At 38.4% G+C, this 22266-nt stretch overlaps 1 protein-coding gene across 1 annotated transcript in view; it reads right to left on the reverse strand.

Annotated features, from left to right (window-relative positions):
- TAFA2 (TAFA chemokine like family member 2) overlaps window positions 1-22266 on the reverse strand; it is a 52500-nt gene that overhangs the window by 11029 nt on the left and 19205 nt on the right. Inside the window, exons 2-3 of the mRNA XM_082062289.1 lie at window positions 11581-11733; window positions 10417-10541 (exon numbers count right to left, since the gene is read on the reverse strand). Of these exons, the coding sequence (XP_081918415.1) occupies window positions 10417-10541; window positions 11581-11733 (278 nt within the window). The remainder of the gene's footprint in view (window positions 1-10416; window positions 10542-11580; window positions 11734-22266) is intronic.

Genomic DNA, 22266 nt, shown 5'->3' on the forward strand with positions numbered 1-22266 from the left:
AAAGCTGTTTTGGACCTCTTAAAATATGCAGCTCTGTTAAAATTCTCAACTCCCCTATAAGTACTGAGTTTGTAGATACATGTTGGTTAGACACAATCCTTAAGATCATATCCGTCTTCATAAACTGGAGACACACTTTTCTTCACTTGTGGTTTTAGAGGTCTTGCCAGCATAATGCTACAGGTCACATCATACCAATAAGTCATGATGAACTGGATATCTTGTAGTTTCATCCAGAATCTCTACTACAGAGCTCTATCACCTTTCTCACTGCAGATATGGAAGAGGATGAATGATAGTCAGGACTGTAAGATCTGAGAAGGAATCATCTGTGTGTGCTAATGATACAGTAGAAGGAAACTCAAAGTTGATCCTCTTCTTTTTAATAGTCCTAGACATCCATCTTCCACTTCTTCTTGCCTGAAATAATTTTTTTCTTCATTTTGAACAGTTCTCAGATAGAACAGGACTATCTTCATTATTCTTACGGAGAAATAAGTAAGATTCACCATGAAGCTCACTTTGCTCTGCAAGGGAATAAAATCTGAGCAATATGATGTCCACTGGTTTGAGAGTTGTTCACTTCTCCAATGGTGACGGTGCATAATGCTCTGTATGACTGACTTTCTCTGCTTGATATTATTATCCATTTCCTTCCTTCCATATTAGAAGGCAAAAAAGCAAAGCTGAGATCGGGCGGTACTTCTGAGGTTTTCTATAAATAGTCCTAAAGAGTAAGGAAATACCTCAAGAAAATTGTGGAATTTTAGAGACTTGAAAGTCATACCTTTGGACAGTTGGGGGCCACCTTTCCCCTCCCTCCTCTCAGTTCTGTGACTAAGCATCCATGCGCAGTTTGTGCCAAACACCCATGAAACGAGGCAAGAGTTCTGCCTGCAGCTATTTAGGTAGCAGGTAATGTGAGGTTTCAGAACACTCCAGTCCCTCTGAGCTGAAATGTATCATTTCTGACTTGCAGAAGTGATCCAAAGAAGCCCTCACAGAAGGCAAAGGAGGGTGAGACAAGGAAGAAGCACTAGATCTAGAGCACGCCAGCATGACTCACACTATACTGGCATTTGAATATCATCTTCCTATGTGGTAACTTGTGAGGCAGTAAAAGCTGACAGAGATTTTTCAGGAAAACTGAAAAGGACTGCTAGATATTCAAAGAGCCCATCTTGGACAGCTGTGAAAGGGCAGAATGGAGCTGCAAATGAGAGTGGAAACATCTTTGATTTTGGTGTCAGGACTTCTCCACTTTGTGGAGAAGTGGAGAAAAACAGTAATTTACACACAGTGTTTGGAACCCAATCTTATTTTCCATCACAGAGGCAGAAAATTATTCTTCAGACATGAGGTCAGCATCTCAACATGCCAGCAAAGGACAAATTGGGGGAAAATAAAAGAAAGAAAAATAAATCACAAGTTGAATCTTTTGGGACAAAGGCAGAAATCCTCTTGGCTGGACTGATGGAGTAGAGGATTCCCATGTGGAAGAAAGTAATGCTTGCAAAAATCACTGATTAGTTAATTAATGACATACAACTGAAATCCATTTGCATTTTGCTCTAAATATTGCATAAATATTTGCCTTTCATTTCAGAGTAATTCTGTAAATTTTCAGGTTCTGCAGAAGCTAAAATGAAGTTTTACAATAGCTGCAGTCTTACCTTTGGAAAAACTATTCCCTCATAAAAATGTATAAACCACAGCATATATTACAAACAATCTCTGAGTGTGATGAAGGGATTGCAAAAGATTTCATTTCTCATGATTTGTACAGTGTGTCTACTCACAAAAACTTTAGAGCAAGCCTTCTGAATAGCTAGAAACAAGACTCACAAAGAGATGCATCAAGGGATTGAAAAAAATAAGGAAAAATCACAAACCTCCTAGGCAAAAGCTGCTAATAAAGAAAAAAGTACAATTCTGTTTTTAGAAATTATTTTCTTTCAAGTAATGCATTAACAGACTCCCTCTTTCCAAAAGAGCTGTACCTATGAATAGTGCCTTTAACCCATTCTCTCTTTTGATGTTCCTCACTTTCAGTTCTTATTATCAGTATCCGTAGAACTAGAAGCCAGAACAAAACTAAACAAAATTTGAGACTGAAAATCTCCTGGGAGTTGAATGTTTGGATTATCCTCACCTGCCCAAAAAGTTATACTGTCCTTTCAGTCTGTGACTTATATCATTTCACACCACAATACCTGTTCTTTTATTCTTTTCCACCATAACTGTTTTTTGTGGGTATTTTAAGTACATTTGCCTTCAGGGAAAGGACTAAGGCTTGTCTAGATTTCTGTGACCATCAAGCTATAGGCCTAAACTCATGTCAAATGTAGACTTCATAGGGTAGAATTAGGCACACCAACTTCACATTAAATAAGTAAATTTGGTATGTAGCAGCCATTTTTAGGAACATCATTGAATTGCATAGCCCTGAATACTGATGATTTCTTGTAACATGTGTTGGCTGGAATGCTAACTATTTTCATCAAAATGCCCAAGTGTCCCAAAAGATTAGTGTTTAGGTGCCCTACAAAAAATAGACCTTCAATATGAAAGAATTGTGGTGCTAGATCAAAACAGTAATTACTGACTAATACAAAAAGCTAGCTTGACCCCAGAAAATACCCTATTTCCATTACCAGCTCATTTGCCCTCTGAAACTTGTCTGTATTTTAGGAAAATGTGTACACACCATTTACTGCTATTTTAATGACAGGTTAGATACAGGGTCTCTGAGTTAGCAATGAGAAACATACTGAGACAGCTGCAAATTTCTCCTAGTGACAGATTAGCCAAAGGCATGGAAAGAGATACCATAGCAACAAAGAGGCTGTCACAATTGCAATCACTCTTTTCCATGGGTAATATTTTGCTACAGTCTGTGCACTTACTTCTATTGTAATTGCATCCTTTTTATGAACCACAAAGTATTGCTAGTCACTGTATGGATACGTATTATTCCTATAAAACTTCAACTGAAATTAAGGTAGAAGGTGAGGATTCTATACACAGAGGCTCTGAAGTGAGGCAGAGGGATAGAGCACTTTTACAGTGAGGTTGTTTCTTAATTTATTCATACAGAGCCTTAAAGGATGTTAAGAAAAGCACTTCCTGTCATTATTACTGAAACATGGTAGATGATTGATTTATCCTGTAAGTATTTCATATTTCACAGTGATCAAAACAAAAGGCAATTTTTTTCATGTAATGGAAGTTAGTAGCAGTTTTACACTGAAAAAATGTCGTGTGAGAAATACATTGCCTTATTGGCACTGACTGACCACAACTAGTATGCATCTGACCTATCGGAAACATCCTAGAATAACGTATAAACAATGTTTACATGATGAATTTCTGCTTTTTCTAATTATGTGCCATTACTACTGCTGGTTTTGAAAAGCCTGAATGAGGAAAAGGAATAAATATGTGAAGGGAAGAGGCTACAGAATCAGAGAATGACAGAAAAGTTGGGGTTGGAAGGGACCTCTGGAGATCATCTAGTTCAACCCACCTGCTAAAGCAGGTTCACCCAGAGCATATTGCACAGGAATGTGTCCAGGTGGGTTTTGAATGTCTCCAGAGAAGGAGACTCCACAACCTCTCTGGGCAGCCTGTTCCAGTGCTCTGGCACCCTCAAAGTAAACATGTTTTTCCTCATATTCAGATGGAACCTCCTATGCTTCAGGCTACCACAATGACAATATTTCTTTTCAACTTTGCCAGAAAAAACAACAATGCTTATTCCATTTTATTGCACTCTGCTGCTGCTTAAAGAGCCTGTGCATCTGTAGCTCAGGCAGAGAAGCACAGATCAACAATTAATGTAGCTGCATTGGTAACACTGATGTCAGGCTCAGTTACAAAAAAATACTGTTTTCTTCTCATATACAGGGACACATTTTAGCTCTCTTGTTGTCTTACTGAAGCAGTGGCTGTGACAGTGCCGGTGGTAGATGAGTCACCACTAATGTTGCCTCCTGATACTGGGAATCTCAGTACCCCACTGCAAAGCATTACTATGTAAAGGTATCTAACAGATGTCTTTTTATTCCTTGTGTAGAAAGGGTTATGAACAGCTTATTTTATAAACTGAAACATAAATAAAATTACTGTCTCTCCTTTCAGCAACGGTGACTAATTTAGAAACAATCCAGCATCTGCAAGTGAGAGAGAGGAGATGGGGTAAAAATGTAACCAGTATTTATAGATAGAAACAGAACTGCATTGATTCAGAGTAGTGCAATGCACTTAGTGAACGCCATTTGGCTTCGTGTGCAGCCAGTTGGTGTGTTTGGATGGTACACTTTTCCCTCTTCCAAGAATGTTATTCAATTTTTAGTTTCTTTTAAACTCTGAATGCCATAATGTAAAATTAGATTAAATGGAATATTACAAATATCTGACTTCAGGTTCTCTCCAATATTGTTTTGGAAAGTAGATAAACACTCTCAGTATGGATTTCTCTACATCCTGGCAATATTTCTGTTATTTTCACACTAGTCATCTGTCTCTGGTATTGATTTGGAAAGCAGATTTGGATTTGCAATGTAGATAAATATACTCAATATGGATTTATTTTTGGCCCTGTAATATTTCTCTTTTATTTCTCTTTGTCCTTGTAATATGTATTTTATTTTTTACAGTACTCTATTTCTAATATTGGTTTGGCATATAGTTACATAGTAATATATTAGATATTGATTCCTTTCTGTTCTGCAGTGTGCTTTTCCACACATATTAAAAATGATAGCCAGTTTTCAGAGTGACAACTGCAGTTCCTTCTGCTCCTCATAAAAGTGTGGGTGCTCCGCTATTCCAGAAGTTGAATGCCCATTTCCAAATGAAGGCCCTTTAAGACCTGTCTAAAAATACTACTTTCAATTGTTTATAGGAAAACATTGTTCCCTCGCACCTTCTTGAGTTTTTCAGAGGTTCATAATCAATACATGCTCTGCATTACATCTGATCTTCCTGGTTAATTTATCATATCATATCATATCATATCATATTTATATTATCATTTATATCATCATTATTATTATCATTCTTCATCGTATTATACCAATGCGTCAGTTCTAAAAGACATGCACCAGTTGCCAATTTTTGCTGCAGAGAGACTGGATACATTGCTCATCACAGTATGATTCACTGGTTTAGCTTATAGCTGTGTATCCTCACAACATGACCTTTTCGAAACTTCTCTTATATTGCATTTGATAGAGGTCAAAGTCCAAAGCTTCCCAAAAAAAGACAAAGAATGAAGGTGATTTTTTATCATCTTCCTAATGAAGACCACATCCAAGAGAGTAAAGCCTTCGAATCAGCACCTTCCTATTCAGCATTAAGTATCTAAATGTCAGGTGGTGAGTTAGTCATCGTGGCTTTCCTTTGGAGTTACCAGGAAGACATAAGCACCTCCAGAAGGTAATTCATCTGACTTATCTTAGGACAAAATTAATTGTCCTCTGGAACTGCACAATTCTCTCCAACACTAAAAAGACAGGCTAGAGTTTGGGCTAGTGATCTCACTCTAGAAAGTCCTAACCTAAGCAAAGTCCCCTAAATTCCACTCCACACATTTTAGATAGAACTGAGTACTTTGCATTAAACTGTGCCTTATTCCATAAGAAGTTCTACCAAAGCAAACTAAAAGCTTAAGGACAATGTTTTATTTCATTACTGTGTGATGGTTCAAAGCTGCACGAGGAGAGGTTTATAGTGGACATTAGGAAGCATGTATTTACTGATAAGGTGGTCAAATGCTGGAACAAGCTTCTGTCCTAGTTTTGGCTGGGATAGTTAATTTTCTTCCTAGTAGCTGGTACAGTGCTGTGTTTTCAGTTTAGAATGAGAATAATGTTGATAATACACTGATGTTTTAGTTGTTGCTAAGTGGTAAAGGCCTTTTCAGCTTCTCACCAGGGGCACAAAAAGCTGGGAGGTGGCACAGCCAGGACAATCAACCCAAACTGGCCAAAGGGATGTTCAATACCATATGATGTCATGCTCAGTATGATGGGGGAAGCTGCCCAGGGGGACTGCTGCTCAGGGATAGGCTTTGCACATTGTGCATCACTGTTTTTGTATATTCTATTATTATTATTATTTCCCTTTCTGTCCTATTAAACTGTTTTCATCTTAACCCAGGTGGTTTACCTTTCTTACCAATTTTTTCCCCCATCCTTCTGGGGTGGAGAGTGAGGGAACAGCTGTGTGTGGTGTTTAGCTCCCTACCAAGTTAAGTCACAACAGCTTCCTAGAAAGCTGGTTGATGCCCCAAGCCTGTCAGTTTTTAAGAGGCATTTAGACAATGCTCTTAACAACAAGCTTTAACATTTGGTCAGCCCTGAACTGGTCAAACAGTTGGACTATATGATCATTGTAGGTCCCTTCCAACTGAACTAGTCTATTCTATTTTATTCTACTATATTTCACATGAAAAATATCAATGCATATTTCTCTACATCTGCCTAAAATATCCACCCAGGGACACTTCCCTACTCCTAGGTGCAAGTGCATGCTTCTTCAGCCATGTCACAAGCCCAAGGTCTCAAGATGAGAACCAGGATGTACAACTTCCCCTGTGTTTCTGTGCTCTAGTTTCTGCAGGAAAGACACATGGGCTTACGGGCTGCCCAGGAGCCACAACAGGCTCCAAGCTAGCCCCAGGAGGCATTGCAGCATGCACTTTCATACGGGTTACAGGCAGTTCCTGGTGCTCTCATTTAAAGTCAGCCTCTATTATAAAGATAACGGCCAATGTACTGTTCTTAAAAAATATGAGTAAAGCCTGGTATCTGGATCTGAGCTTAAAAACCTACATTTAGGGGTCTTTTTGAATGAAAATAATTATATTAGAAAAAGGCGGTAAGGACAAAAGATATTTCAAATGTAAATAAAATTCTTCGGATTTTCCCCCTTTTCTTAAACAATTTTGTCATCATTTGAAGGGAGTAACATGACAAAATGTCTGTGTTTAATTATCAAAACATTGAGCCTAGCCATGTAGGAAAAAGTTCAATTGTTTCCTGTCACAACAGTTCCTCAGTCGGGGGGAATGCCACAATGTGCCTGGTAAATCTCAGGCATGCACATAATCATTTCATAATTCTCCTAATGTGTTCCTGAGCATCCTCTTTTTTTTTGGTATAATGTTCAGGAACACAAACATGCATTTCTTTATATTAAGACAAAAAAAATACTGTTTTAGCTAAATTGTCACTGCCTTTTCTCCCCTTCCTCTCCTGCAGGCTACACAGACCCAAAATAGTCAATTCTAAGCCAGCACAAGTTAACACAGTACCCAGCTTATTCACACAAACTTTTCCCCCCATATTCATTCTTTTTCCAGGGTTAAGTCCTAGTGTCAGCCCTCTCCCACTAATATGGAGACAAATTAGGAAAAATAGATTAATCTTTCCATAATACCTAGTTTTGCATTCTGAAGATAAATATTTTCCGCCTGGCTTTTCATAACTTATGCATTCTGAGTATCCTCAGTAACATTTACGCTATTTGTAATTCATTATTCATGTATTATTAATACCTTATTAGATTGCCATATCTGAACAAACTGTAAAACCTCAAGTAGACCACATTTTTAAAAATCGATTAGTTCTCTCCCATTATTCAATGGCCTTTTTGCTTAGTGACTGATATCATAAGTATCAAGAAGTTGGTATTATCATTTTGTAACATAGTGTGATTAAATATGCTAACAGAAGTGGACTAGCAAAATACCTCCTTCCTCCACTGGTTTTATCTCTAACCTAATGCTTAATTATTAACAGCTTGAAATATGAAACGTAGGTGCTACTTTTGAACTTGGTATCCTGTAGAAGAGAAAGCAGAACTTCAGCAATTAATTGGGTTACTTTTTCTGCATATGAAGGAGGCAAACTTACAGATGTTTGCAGGTGAATATAGACTTTCTTAGGCCTTTCAGGAAAGCCTTCACAAGGCTTTTCTGCAATACACTTAAATCGCCCAAGCTGTTCAGTTCCCTGTGTTTCTTTATGCTTTTACATTATACATGATAATCACATATGGATTATGCCATTTGACAATCAGAAACTTATTATTCATGGCTTCTTAATACTAACTCTCTGTACAGTTCTTTTTACTTTCTGCAAAAAAACACAGGTTTTGAAACAACAGATTAGATTTAGATTTTTTCCTTTTATTTATAGACTGTGGCAAGCAGAAAGAAGATATACAGAAATATTGTAGTCACTAAATATTAGGAGAAAGTACTTGCTTTTTGATAATGAGCTACTCTCTTAACACAAAGAATCACTCACACTTCCAATAGCAACGAATATTTTTCTGGGCATCAGAATGATGTCTATTAAAATCTCAGACTCCTGCATCTAGAAAGACAGAGACCTTCATTCCCCTGCCATCTGGTTTCAATGACTTAGACCAACTTTCAGTCAGGAATTTGAACTCAAATTTGCTATTGTCTCAAATGTGTGTGCAAAATTAAGGAAGAAGGGGGCAACATAGAGCATCTGGGCAAATTAGAAGGCAGAACAAATAGCAGGGGATTTAAGGGGATTAGTATTTTCCTTTTCTTGGTGGTAGGTCTTCAGGCAGGTTATGGTAGCTGTTGTACTGAGCCAGAGAGTATGACGGCAAATAGAGAAAAGTACTGGCTTTTTCATAACTTCACTTCTGAAGAAATATGAAGTGAGTCCTAAGGCTTGCTACCATCCATGGAGGACAAGAAAAGGCCATCTCCTGCAAACAGCCAGACCCAGAAGTTGGCAACAGTGGTATAAGGCCTTGAGGACAAGGTCCTTGGGCTTATGCAGATACCTGATGATGGACAGAACTTCATAACTTTGACAAATGCAAAAAAACCTACCTTTTGACAAGATGTTAGGAAGAAATCTCCTCAAGGCAATTCTAATTGATATCTCCCCCTTTTGTGAACTCTTTCTTTCTTACAGAAGTGTAAATCAGACCCACAGTTTTACTTCCTGCTTATTAAACACATTAAATATAAAATGGTGTACACTCCTTAACGTTAATAGTGCCATGTAGTAGTAGCCAAGACTGATTTCAAAACACACACACACATTATTATTTTTTTGTTTCTAATACTACTACTAAATTCTCTCTGGATCTGTTTGGTTATATTATACATGCACATACATTTTACATGCATATAATCAGATTTGCACTGGCATGTACAACATTAAGTGTGGGCAGCATTCAAGCAAGGTTAGATTCAGAAGAAACATTTGAAAGAGGGCTCGGGAGTAGAATGCTGTATCAAACATTTAGGAAGTATCCTTCCTTCAAAGAATGTCAAAATGTTTTAAAGACACATACAGAAACTGAGATATGTAGGGCACTCTGTGGAATAGAAGGAATATAATTCAATCAATGCACACTACTTTTCACTACAACCAAGGCGTACCAGAAATCTAGCTCAAGGAAGATTTCAGTCAAATGACATGGACACTCAAACACCTCCACAGAGTAAACACTAAATTAGAAAATTATGGCCTGACACTACAAACAATTACCAAATATTTACAAGCAAAAGCAGTCATCAGTGTGTGTGGTGGGGTGTAACGGTAAAGGTGTTTATGCTTACACACATGCATAAGTGTCTTCAGAGTGCATTTTAATTTGTTTATGTTGACAAACAACTGTGTTGACCTTATAGATACACGACACTGTAATTTTAGGAAGTTTGCACCCTCAATGCTTAGCTGAAGAAATTGTTTTTCTTCTGTTTCAGTTAGCCACTAGAAAGCTGAGATGACAGCATGTTTACTTTGTTTTCAGGCTTGGCATATGATGAATTTTAGACATATTTCTGTTGATGTAGTTTTGAACAAATAATATAAAAACTGACAAATGGAGAAAAGGAAGTCACTGAAACTTTGTCCAAATTTTGTTAGAAATCCCAGTTGTACAAAACAGAAAGAGCCAGAAGATCATACTGTAACAACACATCAAATGCTTACCATACTCAGCAGTTTCTATGTAGAAACATGGTAATTCCATGCTATTGATAAAAACACACTTGTTTGTTCTCCTGTGAATGAAGAGCTTAACAGGGTGCATAGACTTTGTGCAACTAGTTTCAGAGAGAAATACATATCAGATTATAATACATTTGATCACCACTGTTTTGCTGTAAAAGGGATCAGCTCTACTGTAATCTCCACTACTTACCTGAGAAGGTCTGGCACACTGCTTACCGTGTTCAAGCTATTGCAAAGTATGCTGAGAAAAGTGTGCAGGACCAGGAAGTCCAATGTCTCTCCTCCCACATTTCTTTGGTCTTCTCAGCTGACGTCTTCCATGAGCACACAATTCCGTGTGCAATTATTATTTTTTTTTTTTTCACCTGTTAGTAACATGTAAGGTTCGTATCATACCTACCCTAGTTGTTTTCACTTTATTCCCAGAGGAACAGCTCCATCCCTTACGATCTGGAAGAACTTTACATTCCTCCCCTTCAAGACATGGCTGCATGTGGCACCACCATTTCTGCTCCACTATTGAAGCTACAAGAGAAAACAAACACATTTGCATGTTGTTGAAATGGACAGTTTACTATGTCATTATGTTGTAACATTTATTTTTCAGGAAAATGTTAGAAATACATTGACTGGCAGCTAGCCTGTGATTTTCAGCCAGCTCAGAACCTTCACAAGAAATTAGGTCTCAATTTGCACAAGGTGCTATATGCTTCAAAGCCAATCTCTGTACTCTGTTTCATTTTGTATTGTTTTTTAATTTACTGCATTTCAGGAACTAATTTCACAGCATTTATTTCCAACCCTAATTTTCTCTTGCTTAGCCAGATTTCAAAGTTTTAAGTAGCATCTCTTCTTTGAAGTTAGTATATTTTGCCTGATCTACTATATAGTCTAGCATAGCCTGATAAAATTTATTCCCTGGTGATGACATGTTTACAGCTTCACTGACAGCCAACAACATATCAACAGTAAGGAGATCATGTAAAGGGTGAATCCATCCTGCTCTTCTTTCAGAGAAAGAGATGTGAAAAATCAGCTAGTATTTTCCCAAATAAAACATATGAGCCTTATGCCAGATTTGTTAAGTAAAGCATTAATATTGTACTATGAATAGGAAAACAGTGTTGGTTTAAAGAAACAGCCAGAATTTTGTTCTGTTTCTCTTCTTGTTTGTTTCTGTATGATAAAAATAAATATATAAATAAAACACAGACTGCAGCACATGAAAATGATATGCTCACATAGATTTTGCATAAACACTTTTAATTAAGTGAATTTCATACAACTCCAAGGGCACCCTGTTAGTTAGATGAAATGTAGCTTATCAAGAGGTCTCTTTCACTGGCATCTAATAATTTTGCTTAGCATTTCCACAGAGTAATAGCAAATAATTCATTTTTCCCATCTTCCTGACATTCACCTTGGCCATGTCCTTCAAAATGTAGAAGCCTTCCTACTCTTATCTTAAATAATTAACTGTAATGGTGTGGTTCTCATTGATGATATTAAGCCAGCAAAACCTCTTAAGAGCATGCAACAAAAGGAAACAATAGAGTAGTCGCACCATCAACACAAGAAGGAGCTGCCCGGGTGGTACCTGCTACCTGCCCAGGGAAGCAGGAGCACTTCACCGTCTGTGATCTTTCTTCTATCTTGTTCTTATTGCAACATCTGTGGAGTGCCACCACTTCACAGGTCCCAGTTTTAACATGGTGAGCTGTGAAAATAAGAAGGTGAGCAATTTGATAACATTGCAAGGTACTATCGCACTCTTTGTATTGGTTTTGTTTGTCTTGTTTGGTTGGGTTTTTGTTGGTTTGGTTTGGGTTGGGTTTTTGGTTGGTCGGTTGGTTTTAATTAGAAATGCATTAAACTTGGCTCTGTAAGGCAATCTGCCATGTATGAAACTAGTATTACAATGATACTAACATTAGAATGTAAAGTTGATTTCTTTGTCAAATGTAGTGTAATTGTTTCAGGCAGAAAACACTGGCTAAAGAAGAACAATTGGAGAAGGCTGCATACAGGACTGTTCCAGTGAAGCAAGAAGCAGAAACATTATAAAACTAAACTGGAAATTATATTAATTTCTGAACTCCCATAAACAGCTCTGTATCTCTACCAAGTTTTTTTTTTTTCTTTCTGCTAAGGGAGAAACCTGAAATGGAAGAGTATCAATGTTAAATTACCCATACATGCATATGTTTTCAGAATCTATGTCTCCAGACTTTATGTCCAGGGCAGATGCAGTTTTTTGTATGATACCCCAAAACCTTCCTACAGATGGACAGCCCCCGAACGAAAAACAGAAATAAAATCTAGTACAGAACGAAATCTTCAATCTTTCTGTCTGGCACTGCAGTGGAAGTCTGGGAAGACAGGAAGTCAAAGTTTTTCAAAGATGGGGGGCAACAGGACAATCTTTATTATCCCCTATCCAGTACCCATCACCTCCACCCATGCTGCTCTAACTGATCACCAGAATCCTGCTACTGGAGTCCTATGAGAGGTCCAATTTCATAAGAGAAGAACCACCAAACTACCCTTTCTGGTTGAGCAGTCAGTTACCAAAGGATCCAGAGTTCAGAAAATATTATTTAAACAGAACTTTCAGGGGTTACTGATACAAGACCAGATATTTCTGGGGATAGTTCATTTCCATCAGAAGGGAGAAAGAAATCTGAACCTTTAGCTCGTATTAACCTACAACTGTATAAAGGGATAAATACAAATTACACAAAGCAATATATATTCTAACGGCAACGCTAAGCCCCTCTATTTCTTCTGCTGTTTAACTTGTTGCATGCTTTATGCAAAGCTTGTGTACTAAACACTTCAGCTACCTTTTATATCCTTGATAGAAAACAATACAAAAGAGCTTCCATGAGGAGGAGGCCCTACTAATAGGTTTTCAGGAGCCCAACACAGATTCCTGGATCCACTCAGTAGTTATTGCACACTATCAGCTCCCAAAAGGGCTGAGAAAATAAAATAAATTTGATGTAGGTTATGGACCCCAAGAATGTACCTAGAGGCAAAAGCCAAAGGCAGCAATTAGACATCAAGAAAACATAAACTACTAAACATTTCTTTCAGGCAATTATGCATTTTTCAGCAGAACAAAGTCCACTGAACAGTCTGTGATCTTTGTCGTCACTCACTGCATCATACTATGTCAGGTTAGATTATACTCTATCACATCATGCTGTACTACAGCTGAAATGATTTAACATAATGCGAGCAATTAACCCATAATCCATCATAATGTGATACACTGAAATGTTACATATAAATCAGAAATCTCAGAGAAAAAAAATCTTTTTCTGCATAAAAAAGCAATTTATATTATCTACCTGAACTTTACAGTCTCTGATATTTTCATACGTTTGATGATGAACAACTATTTTTACAGCTACCAGCACAGCTGGCTGTAAAAATTATTATTAATTATTTTCTAAACAATTTCATTAGTATATATCAATAAAACAATTTAAATGCATTCATTTTTCTCATTAAAACTGTTCTAAGTTTTTTTTTGTGTGTGTGTGAATACCATAAAAAATATTCTAGGATATATTTCAAATGTATAACAGGTAGTAGACCAAACACATGCTGCTTTTCTAAGTCTACATTAATTTCTGAGAGGCAATTATACATCTTACACCCACACATCTTAACACAAATTAACTTATTTGTATTTTGTGAAAGGTTTATAAAAAACCCAGACACTGAGTAGAGAAAGGAAAGTAAATTTAGTGGTAGGACGTGAACTTCATCCCACCTATTTTTTTACCATATTCGTTTTTACTTCTTATTTGCATTCTGATGTTTGTCACCGATCCTGAAAAGTTGTCTCCTCATTGTCTTATTAAATAGCTTGACACAGCTCTATCAGGTCTACAGAAATGCCATCATATACCTGCTAAGAGAAAATTAAGTACTATGTGCACCAGCAGCCATCCGGAATGGAAGCTAGTTCAAAGAGCTGTTCTAAAATGCTGTGAGGCAAATGTTCATACTGAAACAAAACTTTTGAAAGATTTGGCTTGTAGTAATTAGGGAGAGAAAATCAAGCATTTTAAGACTTTTCTGGGAAAATAGTGTAATTAAATGAAACGATTACTTAAATTCATGTACAATACAGAAAAGCATTTCAAAAGGTGAAAAGATATGTGAAAAAGTAGAGAGAACAAAATATAGTCATATATTATTGATAGTATTTTGGGAATCTTTAATAAAGCTGCTTTGAAATTTCCTAGGTATAAAACCAAAACAACCTGGAAAAGTATACAGAGATATTTCAAACACTGAAAATCTAGGCCAACCATCATCTAGTTTCTATTTACCATCTAGAGTATGCAATGAATATTCCTTAAGAGGAAATGTAGGGATTTCAGCTCCTTATGATATCAAATAATTAAGTTCCAGTGCAGTAAGTACATATCTGTCACATTCATGTGAAATGAAAGCCGCTATACAGTTGATAAAGGATTTACCACAACCTAATACAAATTAACCTCATTAAGCTACTGAACCATTCCACAAAAGGAGGATAGCACTTCAGGAGATTCACATTTTGGTTTTATTTCTTTTTTCTCTTAGCACACACTTCAAAGTATTCTGCTTGCTTTGCAGAAAATGTTTGAGGAGCTGAATGTCATTTCTGGAATCTACAGAAATTCATTATTCAAAACCAGTGCAAACACTCAGTGCTGCCTTCTCTGCTAATGCAAGTAATCCTTCCTGAATTCAAAACAAAGAAGGACTAAAGAAAGAGACTCAGAGATATCTATGTGTACAGATTATGAATTTTTCTTGATGATTATGCTAACATATGTACATATTATGTTCCAAAGATGTAACACTGTATTATGAGAGCGTAACTTGGAAAACAGACATAACCATATTTCACCCAATAACAGTATACCCTGTAATTAACCTGCCACTTTTATAACATTTTTCATGTAGTGAAATCATGAATAGCTATCTCATAAATCAGTATGAAATAGGTACACCAAAAACTTAAGTGTTCACAATCGTACCTCTGAAAAAAATAAAGCTAAGTAATTATTATTCCTCATTTAACATAAAAATGAATGAAGTTACTGTTCAAGATTGTTTTGCAATTGACATACATAAATATAACATCTTCACTGTAGATGCAACAATATACACAAAGGTAGCATTAAATCAAGGAAAGTCTTCTGAATTAAATTATTTGTTATGATGGCCATTTCCTAGCCTTGCCACTTAAACACTCATGTTCAATTCTGACGCTTGTCTGTTTGGTCATTTGAATCTTCGACTTCTTGAAAGTTGCACGGGTCCTTCTGGCCATTAACAAAGAGGAAAGAATCATGTTGCCATGGACTCGATGAAATAAAGTCACAAGTTGTTTCTGTCTTCAGGATCCCCATCATTGCCATAGCCACAGTGCAAACAGTGAAAAAAAATTCATAGAATCATAGAATGTCCTGAACTGGAAGGGACCCACAAGGATCATCGAGTCCAACTCCTGTCTCTACATATGACAACTCCACAGATCACACTGTGTGTCTGAGGGACTTGTCCAGTCTCTTCTTGAACACTGTCAGGCTTGGGGCTGTGACACCTCCCTGGGGAGCCTGTTCCAGTGCTCCACCACACTCTGGGTGAAGAACCTTTTCCTAATGTCCAACCTAAACCTCCCCTGGCACATCTTTCTGCCATTCCCTTTGGTTCTGTCACTGGTCACCTGGGAAAAGAGATCAGCACCTGCCTCTTCTCCTTCCCTTGTGAGGAAGCTGTAGCCACCATGAGGTCTCCCCTCAGTCTCCTCCAGACTGAACAAACCAAGTGACTTTAGCAGCTCCTCATATGGCTTCCTCTCCAAGCCCTTCACCAACTTCACAGCCCTCCTCTGGACACTCTCCAGTAGCTTTAAATCCTTTTTATCCTATGGCACCCAGAACTGCACACAGAGCTCCAGGTGAGACCGCACCAGTGCAGAGCAGAGTGGGACAATCACCTCCCTCACCCACCTGGCAGTGCTGTGCTTGATGCACCCCAGGACACAGTTGCCCTCATGGCTGCCAGGGCACACTGTTGGCTCATGTTCAAAAAAAATCAAAATGTTTTATTATATGCTCTCTGGAAAGACATTGGCACAACTGGGTGACACAGCTAAACCAATCTAGTGACTAAGAGCTACTAGAAGAAAAAGAAGATCCCTTATCCCTTTTCCTGCACTTTCATCCCTTGCTTGCATGAACACTGTCATTTGATATTGAAAACGGTAAGCCAGGGACATAGATTGGCAGAAAAATGTCCCCTTTCTTTGTTGGGTTAGTTCTCTACCGTTTCAGTTCCTACAATTGAGTGCAGAGACTAGTGAGAAGTTTCAGCCACACAGAAGCAGCAGAAGCAGGCAGCCACAGACACCCGATCACCTCCTTCTGCAGAAATCAGATCCTATATGAGCTTAGAAGCACCACAGCTCTGCAATTACATGAAGTAAATGTATCTTCTTTTATTCCATTTCAGGTAATTTCTCTGAGGTTAGAGAAACTATGCAAAGTGTGCCAAGATTTGTTTGCTTGTGTCTGTGTGGTTTTTAAAGCTTTTCTCAAGAACAAAGCTTTAGTTGAAATAAGAAGCAACAGGTCAGCAATAAGGAAATTATTATTAGTCATGAGCTTTAATCCATACTACATCTAACATTACAAAAACTTTGGCCTTTTTTGTCATCTTGAGTATAATCAGGAAGATGTCCTATATGAGATACCATAGTGACCCAGTCTTTCAAAGCAGGCTTTATTCATGTAAACCATATCCACATGAGTAATTGCAGTAAGAACTATAATGGAACTACTTTTTTTAATAACCATCTGCAAGGAAAAACAATATTTCAGCAGATGATCAACCTGCTTTACACATTTCCCTGAGCGATTAGTCACTATTTTATACCACAATATTCCAACAAATGGGAGGCGAGTATTGATATCAGAAAAAAAATAAATAAAAGTAGTGGTTTATTTATTTTATTTATTTTATCTATTTTATTTCTTTTATTTATTTACAATTTATCATTTTCCAGATTAGGCTCTAAATCACTGTCCTGCTTCTAAATGACCAGGAAAAAAAGTGGATTTTCTCATTCACATAGTCTATTTGCTTTGTTCACACTGATTGACGTGGAAAACAAATGTAGGTTATCTTTCTGTTACACTTCAGCAATTACAATATGTCATATCAGTCTTAGTGTGTCACTGTAGATAGGAAGGACAAATAAACTTGCAAAATCTCTTACACACAAAAATGAACACTCACATGCAGTATTGTTGCATTTCTTCAATGGTTTAATAAGTGTCAGTAGCTGTCACAATCAAAATGTTATGCAATCACAGCTAAACCAGGTTCTCCATCTAAGCTTTCTCTGTTTACATGTCAGACAAAGATATATGACAAGAAATACACTGTCCAGTTCCTTCATTCAATTAATTTCAATATTTTTCACTATTTTCTGTTATATCCACCTAACAGCTGGTAGGGAAAAACCTAAATTGGGTTTATTCATACTCCATCAGCAATGGTGGTGATACTGCTGTAGTTGCGTGTTCTAAGAACATAAGCAATGTGAAGCTTTTTGTCAAAGATAAAAATCTTCCATTTTATCAGTCATTAGCATAATTGGGGAAAAAAGGAGACAAGATTTTTGGGAACACAAGCTTCAGTTTGCTTGTGTAAACACAAAACAAAGCACACCTTCATTTCGGCTCCGTGGGCCAGAGGGAGAACTGGCAGCACAGACATCAGGAAAAGCAGAGGCATCTCCCATACCAGTCATAATCTCGTCACCTTTACAAGCCACTGACTCCCAAAGAAGTACCGGTAGATACACATGGGCAGGAACCTTACTGAACACATCCTTTAGAGATTGGATTCCAAACCCTTTGAAATAAAAGGTTGATGAGAATGTCAACTTTTTTTTTTATTTTCGATAAAGGTAACACCTGGATGTGCAACTGAGATATTTATTCTGATGACTGCATACCTAGCAAGTATTACAGTGACTGACCAAATGATGACATATAGTCTAGATATGTGACTGAAAAACATGATGAATTAAGATTATTAAATCAGGTTTTAAACCATCATTAGAGTTGTCATTTGTTTTCCATTGAATAGTTCATTTACTAAAAGCACAGTATCCAAGCAGTGTAACTATTTTTGAAATATAGTCAAATTGGGTTACACATTGAACCTAAGAGTAGGCATCCTCAGAGGAGGGCAAAAAAATTGTTTCCACGTTGTTTGTTTTTTGTTGTTTTGGGGTTTTTTTACAATATTTTTATTGCTATGACAAACTTAAGGGATTTTTTAAATTATAAAAAATCTCAAAACAAAGTAAAACATTTTATTTTATTTTTTTTTTTTAAAAAAGTGTTTTTCTTTTTTTCCTCGTTGGCCGGTGAACTGAAAAATCAATTACAGACACAGTAGTAATTATTCTGTCCTCAGTGGTGACAATGAGGCATGCCACAGTTGTGGTCCATCTCAGGAAAGGCACTCATGCTGCTTTATTTTCCAGATGACACGTGGGGTTGCGCTATAGAACCAGCAGGAAAAAAATGATAATGTTGTGCTGTCTTATTCTACATTATCATTACATTTCACATGGGTACTTAAAAACTTATTTATCTCTCTATTCCATCGATGCCACACACATTTAAAACATTCAGGTAGTCCAAAAGTAGTCTACAACATAAAGCGAATACTCAATTTAACTTCTAAAGACAGAATTTCCTGTAGCAAGAAGCTGGTCTCTAAGTCTCTTGATGATCCCTTTTCCAAATACCTAGAACTGAGGATGTGTCAACCCTCACCTTAGCATGGTCCTTGGCTGAACCCAGAGACCCTGAGGGTCCAGAGGAGACCCAGGATACTAAAGAACATCAACAGAACATCTATGGGGAGCCCTGGGCCTGGTGGCAAACCCACTGAGATGAGTCAACACAAGAAAATGCCTCCCCAGAATGCCTTGCAGACTAAAGGGAGTTACTGAATACAGGAGTATAGGATGTGATATCAGATGAAGGGGGAACAGAATTTTGAGACTGTAAAATTTGCCATCAGACATTTTGTGGAAATGTGTGACTCATCATGGGATCTTCAGTGGAAGAATCAGGTGCAGGGAATGGGAGGGGGTCAGGGCAGACTGGGGAGGAACAAGCATGAGTCAATAAAGGGGACAGGATAAGAGGAGACAGAGAAGTTTAAACAGGAACTGATCGGTTCACTTGCCTGGCTGAACCTTGTGCTCCAACACTGCAGCCTATGCTATGTTCTCATTAAATCCCATTTTTATATTTTTTGTGGGTGAACTTTCTTCTCTGAGTTGGTATGTGTGAACGCTAGGGAAATTTAAGCCAGACAAGTTGGTAATAGATTAAGAGATCTGTTTACCTCATGAATCCAACTGAAAGTAACTGGTAATATGGGCACACCTTGGACCAGCTACCAGTCAGGTTGAGTGTCTAAGACCAGCTATTGGAGCAATCCATTTTGTATATTTGTATATATATGTATCTGCCTCCACTAGCAGACTTCAATCCTAATCAGCCAGGGAAAAGGATGAGGACTGGGCCATCCACTGTGTGATTGCTGTGTGTGCCAGGAAAAACCTTTTGTTTTGTCTTCATTGATCTATGTGGTTGGTTCTGCATGTACTGTGCATGTTTCAGTCTGTGTGTCTATATGCTCATCCATACATATTTAAGGAGCTTACACACTCAGCCCCATGAGTGGCAGAGCCTGGGGATAAGGAGCTGCAGTAGCTTCACATGTGTAAAGCTACTGTATTCACCAATGTCTAACAGATACAAGCATTAGAAACCTTTAGGAAGGAAGGAAGGAAGGAAGGAAGGAAGGAAGGAAGGAAGGAAGGAAGGAAGGAAGGAAGGAAGGAAGGAAGGAAGGAAGGAAGGAAGGAAGGAAGGAAGGAAGGAAGGAAGGAAGGGAGGGAGGGAGGGAGGGAGGGAGGGAGGGAGGGAGGAAGGAAGGAAGGAAGGAAGGGAGGAAGGGAGGAAGGAAGGGAGGAAGGGAGGAAGGGAGGAAGGGAGGAAGGAAGGAAGGAAGGAAGGAAGGAAGGAAGGAAGGAAGGAAGGAAGGAAGGAAGGAAGGAAGGAAGGAAGGAAGGAAGGGAGGAAGGGAGGAAGGAAGGGAGGAAGGAAGGGAGGAAGGGAGGAAGGGAGGAAGGGAGGAAGGGAGGAAGGGAGGAAGGGAGGAAGGGAGGAAGGAAGGAAGGAAGGAAGGAAGGAAGGAAGGAAGGAAGGAAGGAAGGAAGGAAGGAAGGAAAGGAAGTAAGAAAGGAAGTAAGAAAGAAAGGAAGGAAGGAAGGAAGGAAGGAAGGGAGGGAGGGAGGGAGGAAGGAAGGAAGGAAGGAAGGAAGGAAGGAAGGAAGGAAGGAAGGGAGGGAGGGAGGAAGGAAGGAAGGGAGGAAGGAAGGGAAGAAGGGAGGGAGGAAGGGAGGAAGGGAGGAAGGGAGGAAGGGAGGAAGGAAGGAAGGAAGGAAGGAAGGAAGGAAGGAAGGAAGGAAGGAAGGAAGGAAGGAAGGAAGGAAGGAAGGAAGGAAGGAAGGAAGGAAGGAAGGAAGGAAGGAAGGAAGGAAGGAAGAAGAAAGAAAGAAAGAAAGAAAGAAAGAAAGAAAGAAAGAAAGAAAGAAAGAAAGAAAGAAAGAAAGAAAGAAAGAAAGAAAGAAAGAAGAAAGAAAGAAAGAAAGAAAGAAAGAAAAGAAAGAAAGAAAGAAAGAAAAGAAAAAAGAAAAAAGGCAGCATTTGACTGTCAAGATAATTCTCTTCTATTAGGCGGGTTACCTGCTAGATCAGCAGATCATATAGCTGTAGAGATGCACATGCCAAAACACTGCAGTGAGTCAAGTAGAAGAGTTGCCCTGTTCGATGAGAGCAGTGGATCCCATGCCAGAGGCCATGCAGACATTTTTTTTTTCATTGCTTGGTTCGGGTAATGTAATGATGTGGACAGCTCCTCATGCAAATATTTCCTGAACCCCTACAAACACATCTGATTGACAGGACTCTGAGGTCTTATTTACTGCATTAATGTTTTCATGCCTTGCACCTCAACTATAACTATTAAAAGTCATTTGGTCTCCTTGGGCACTGAAAAAGTCCTGATAGACAGATCACCCACTACACTCTACTTAGACCCATGGGGAATCAGCTCAGCTTTAAAGTACAGCATTGCTTTTCATTTCTCTTTTACTCTGATGTGTCTTGCATCTTGGGACAGGTTCTCAGGTGAATTGTTAAAAAACAGAGCTGATTGCTTGGAGTGATTATTTTTGCAGTGCCACCTGTAGGCAGCATATAGACAAAAGGTCCTGCTAACAGTAGCCCCTCCCAGGCTTCTTGGATTCAATGTGGTGTTTTCTCTCCTGAGAGAACCACCATTTCAAATTAACAAGACTAATTCTTGGTAAGTGTTTATTCTGCAGATATTAGCCCAGCTCCTCTCATCGGGCTGCCTCTGCCATGCAATTAACCTAGTTAGTCCACTTGGGTGAAGGATGGTGAGCAGAGCACTATGCAGACAGCATCTCTGGTAGCCTTTAAAAACCGAGCTAATGAATGGTTTGCCACAGTCACACTGCCAAGCGTACTTTACTGCACAGTGCCAAAGAAAAATCTCATCCATCAGCTTGTCTGCCAGACACCAGTTACAGCCATCTGTGTGGGAAGACCTTATCCCTTTTGGAAAAAAATCAAGGAAAACTACAATGTAAGCATTCCCCTGAGAAGAGCTCACTAATGATCCTGTGACATCAAGCCTCAGACATTCCTGTAGCAAAACTTATGCACTGAAATGGATGGAAGGATTGGGTTATCTCCACTAAGAGAGAAAAAGACTTGTGGGAATAACACAGCAAGCTGGCACGGTCCCAGCTGGTCACACAATCTTTACAAAAATAAAACTGCAGATGGAGTGTTTCATGTAGGATCTCTTGGACCTGGAGAGCTCACAGCCATCTGACTTAATCCTGCTGGCCTTACAAAGGCTAATTTTATTCAATCAGTCCTTTGGCAGGAGTGAGCCAGTCTAACTCAAATAAGCTTTTCTCCTCTCTCACAAAAGTCAGAGCCTTTTCATGGCAATGGCTACAAATGATGTATTCACGCCAAACTTTTAGCCAAAGGCACAGGAACTAAAAACACAACTAAATTTCAGTTAGCCTGAAGTTCCTTTTCTTCAT

Source organism: Streptopelia decaocto (genome assembly GCF_964273445.1).
Source record: "Streptopelia decaocto genome assembly, chromosome: 1".
In the NCBI taxonomy this organism is placed as follows: Eukaryota; Metazoa; Chordata; class Aves; order Columbiformes; family Columbidae; genus Streptopelia; species Streptopelia decaocto.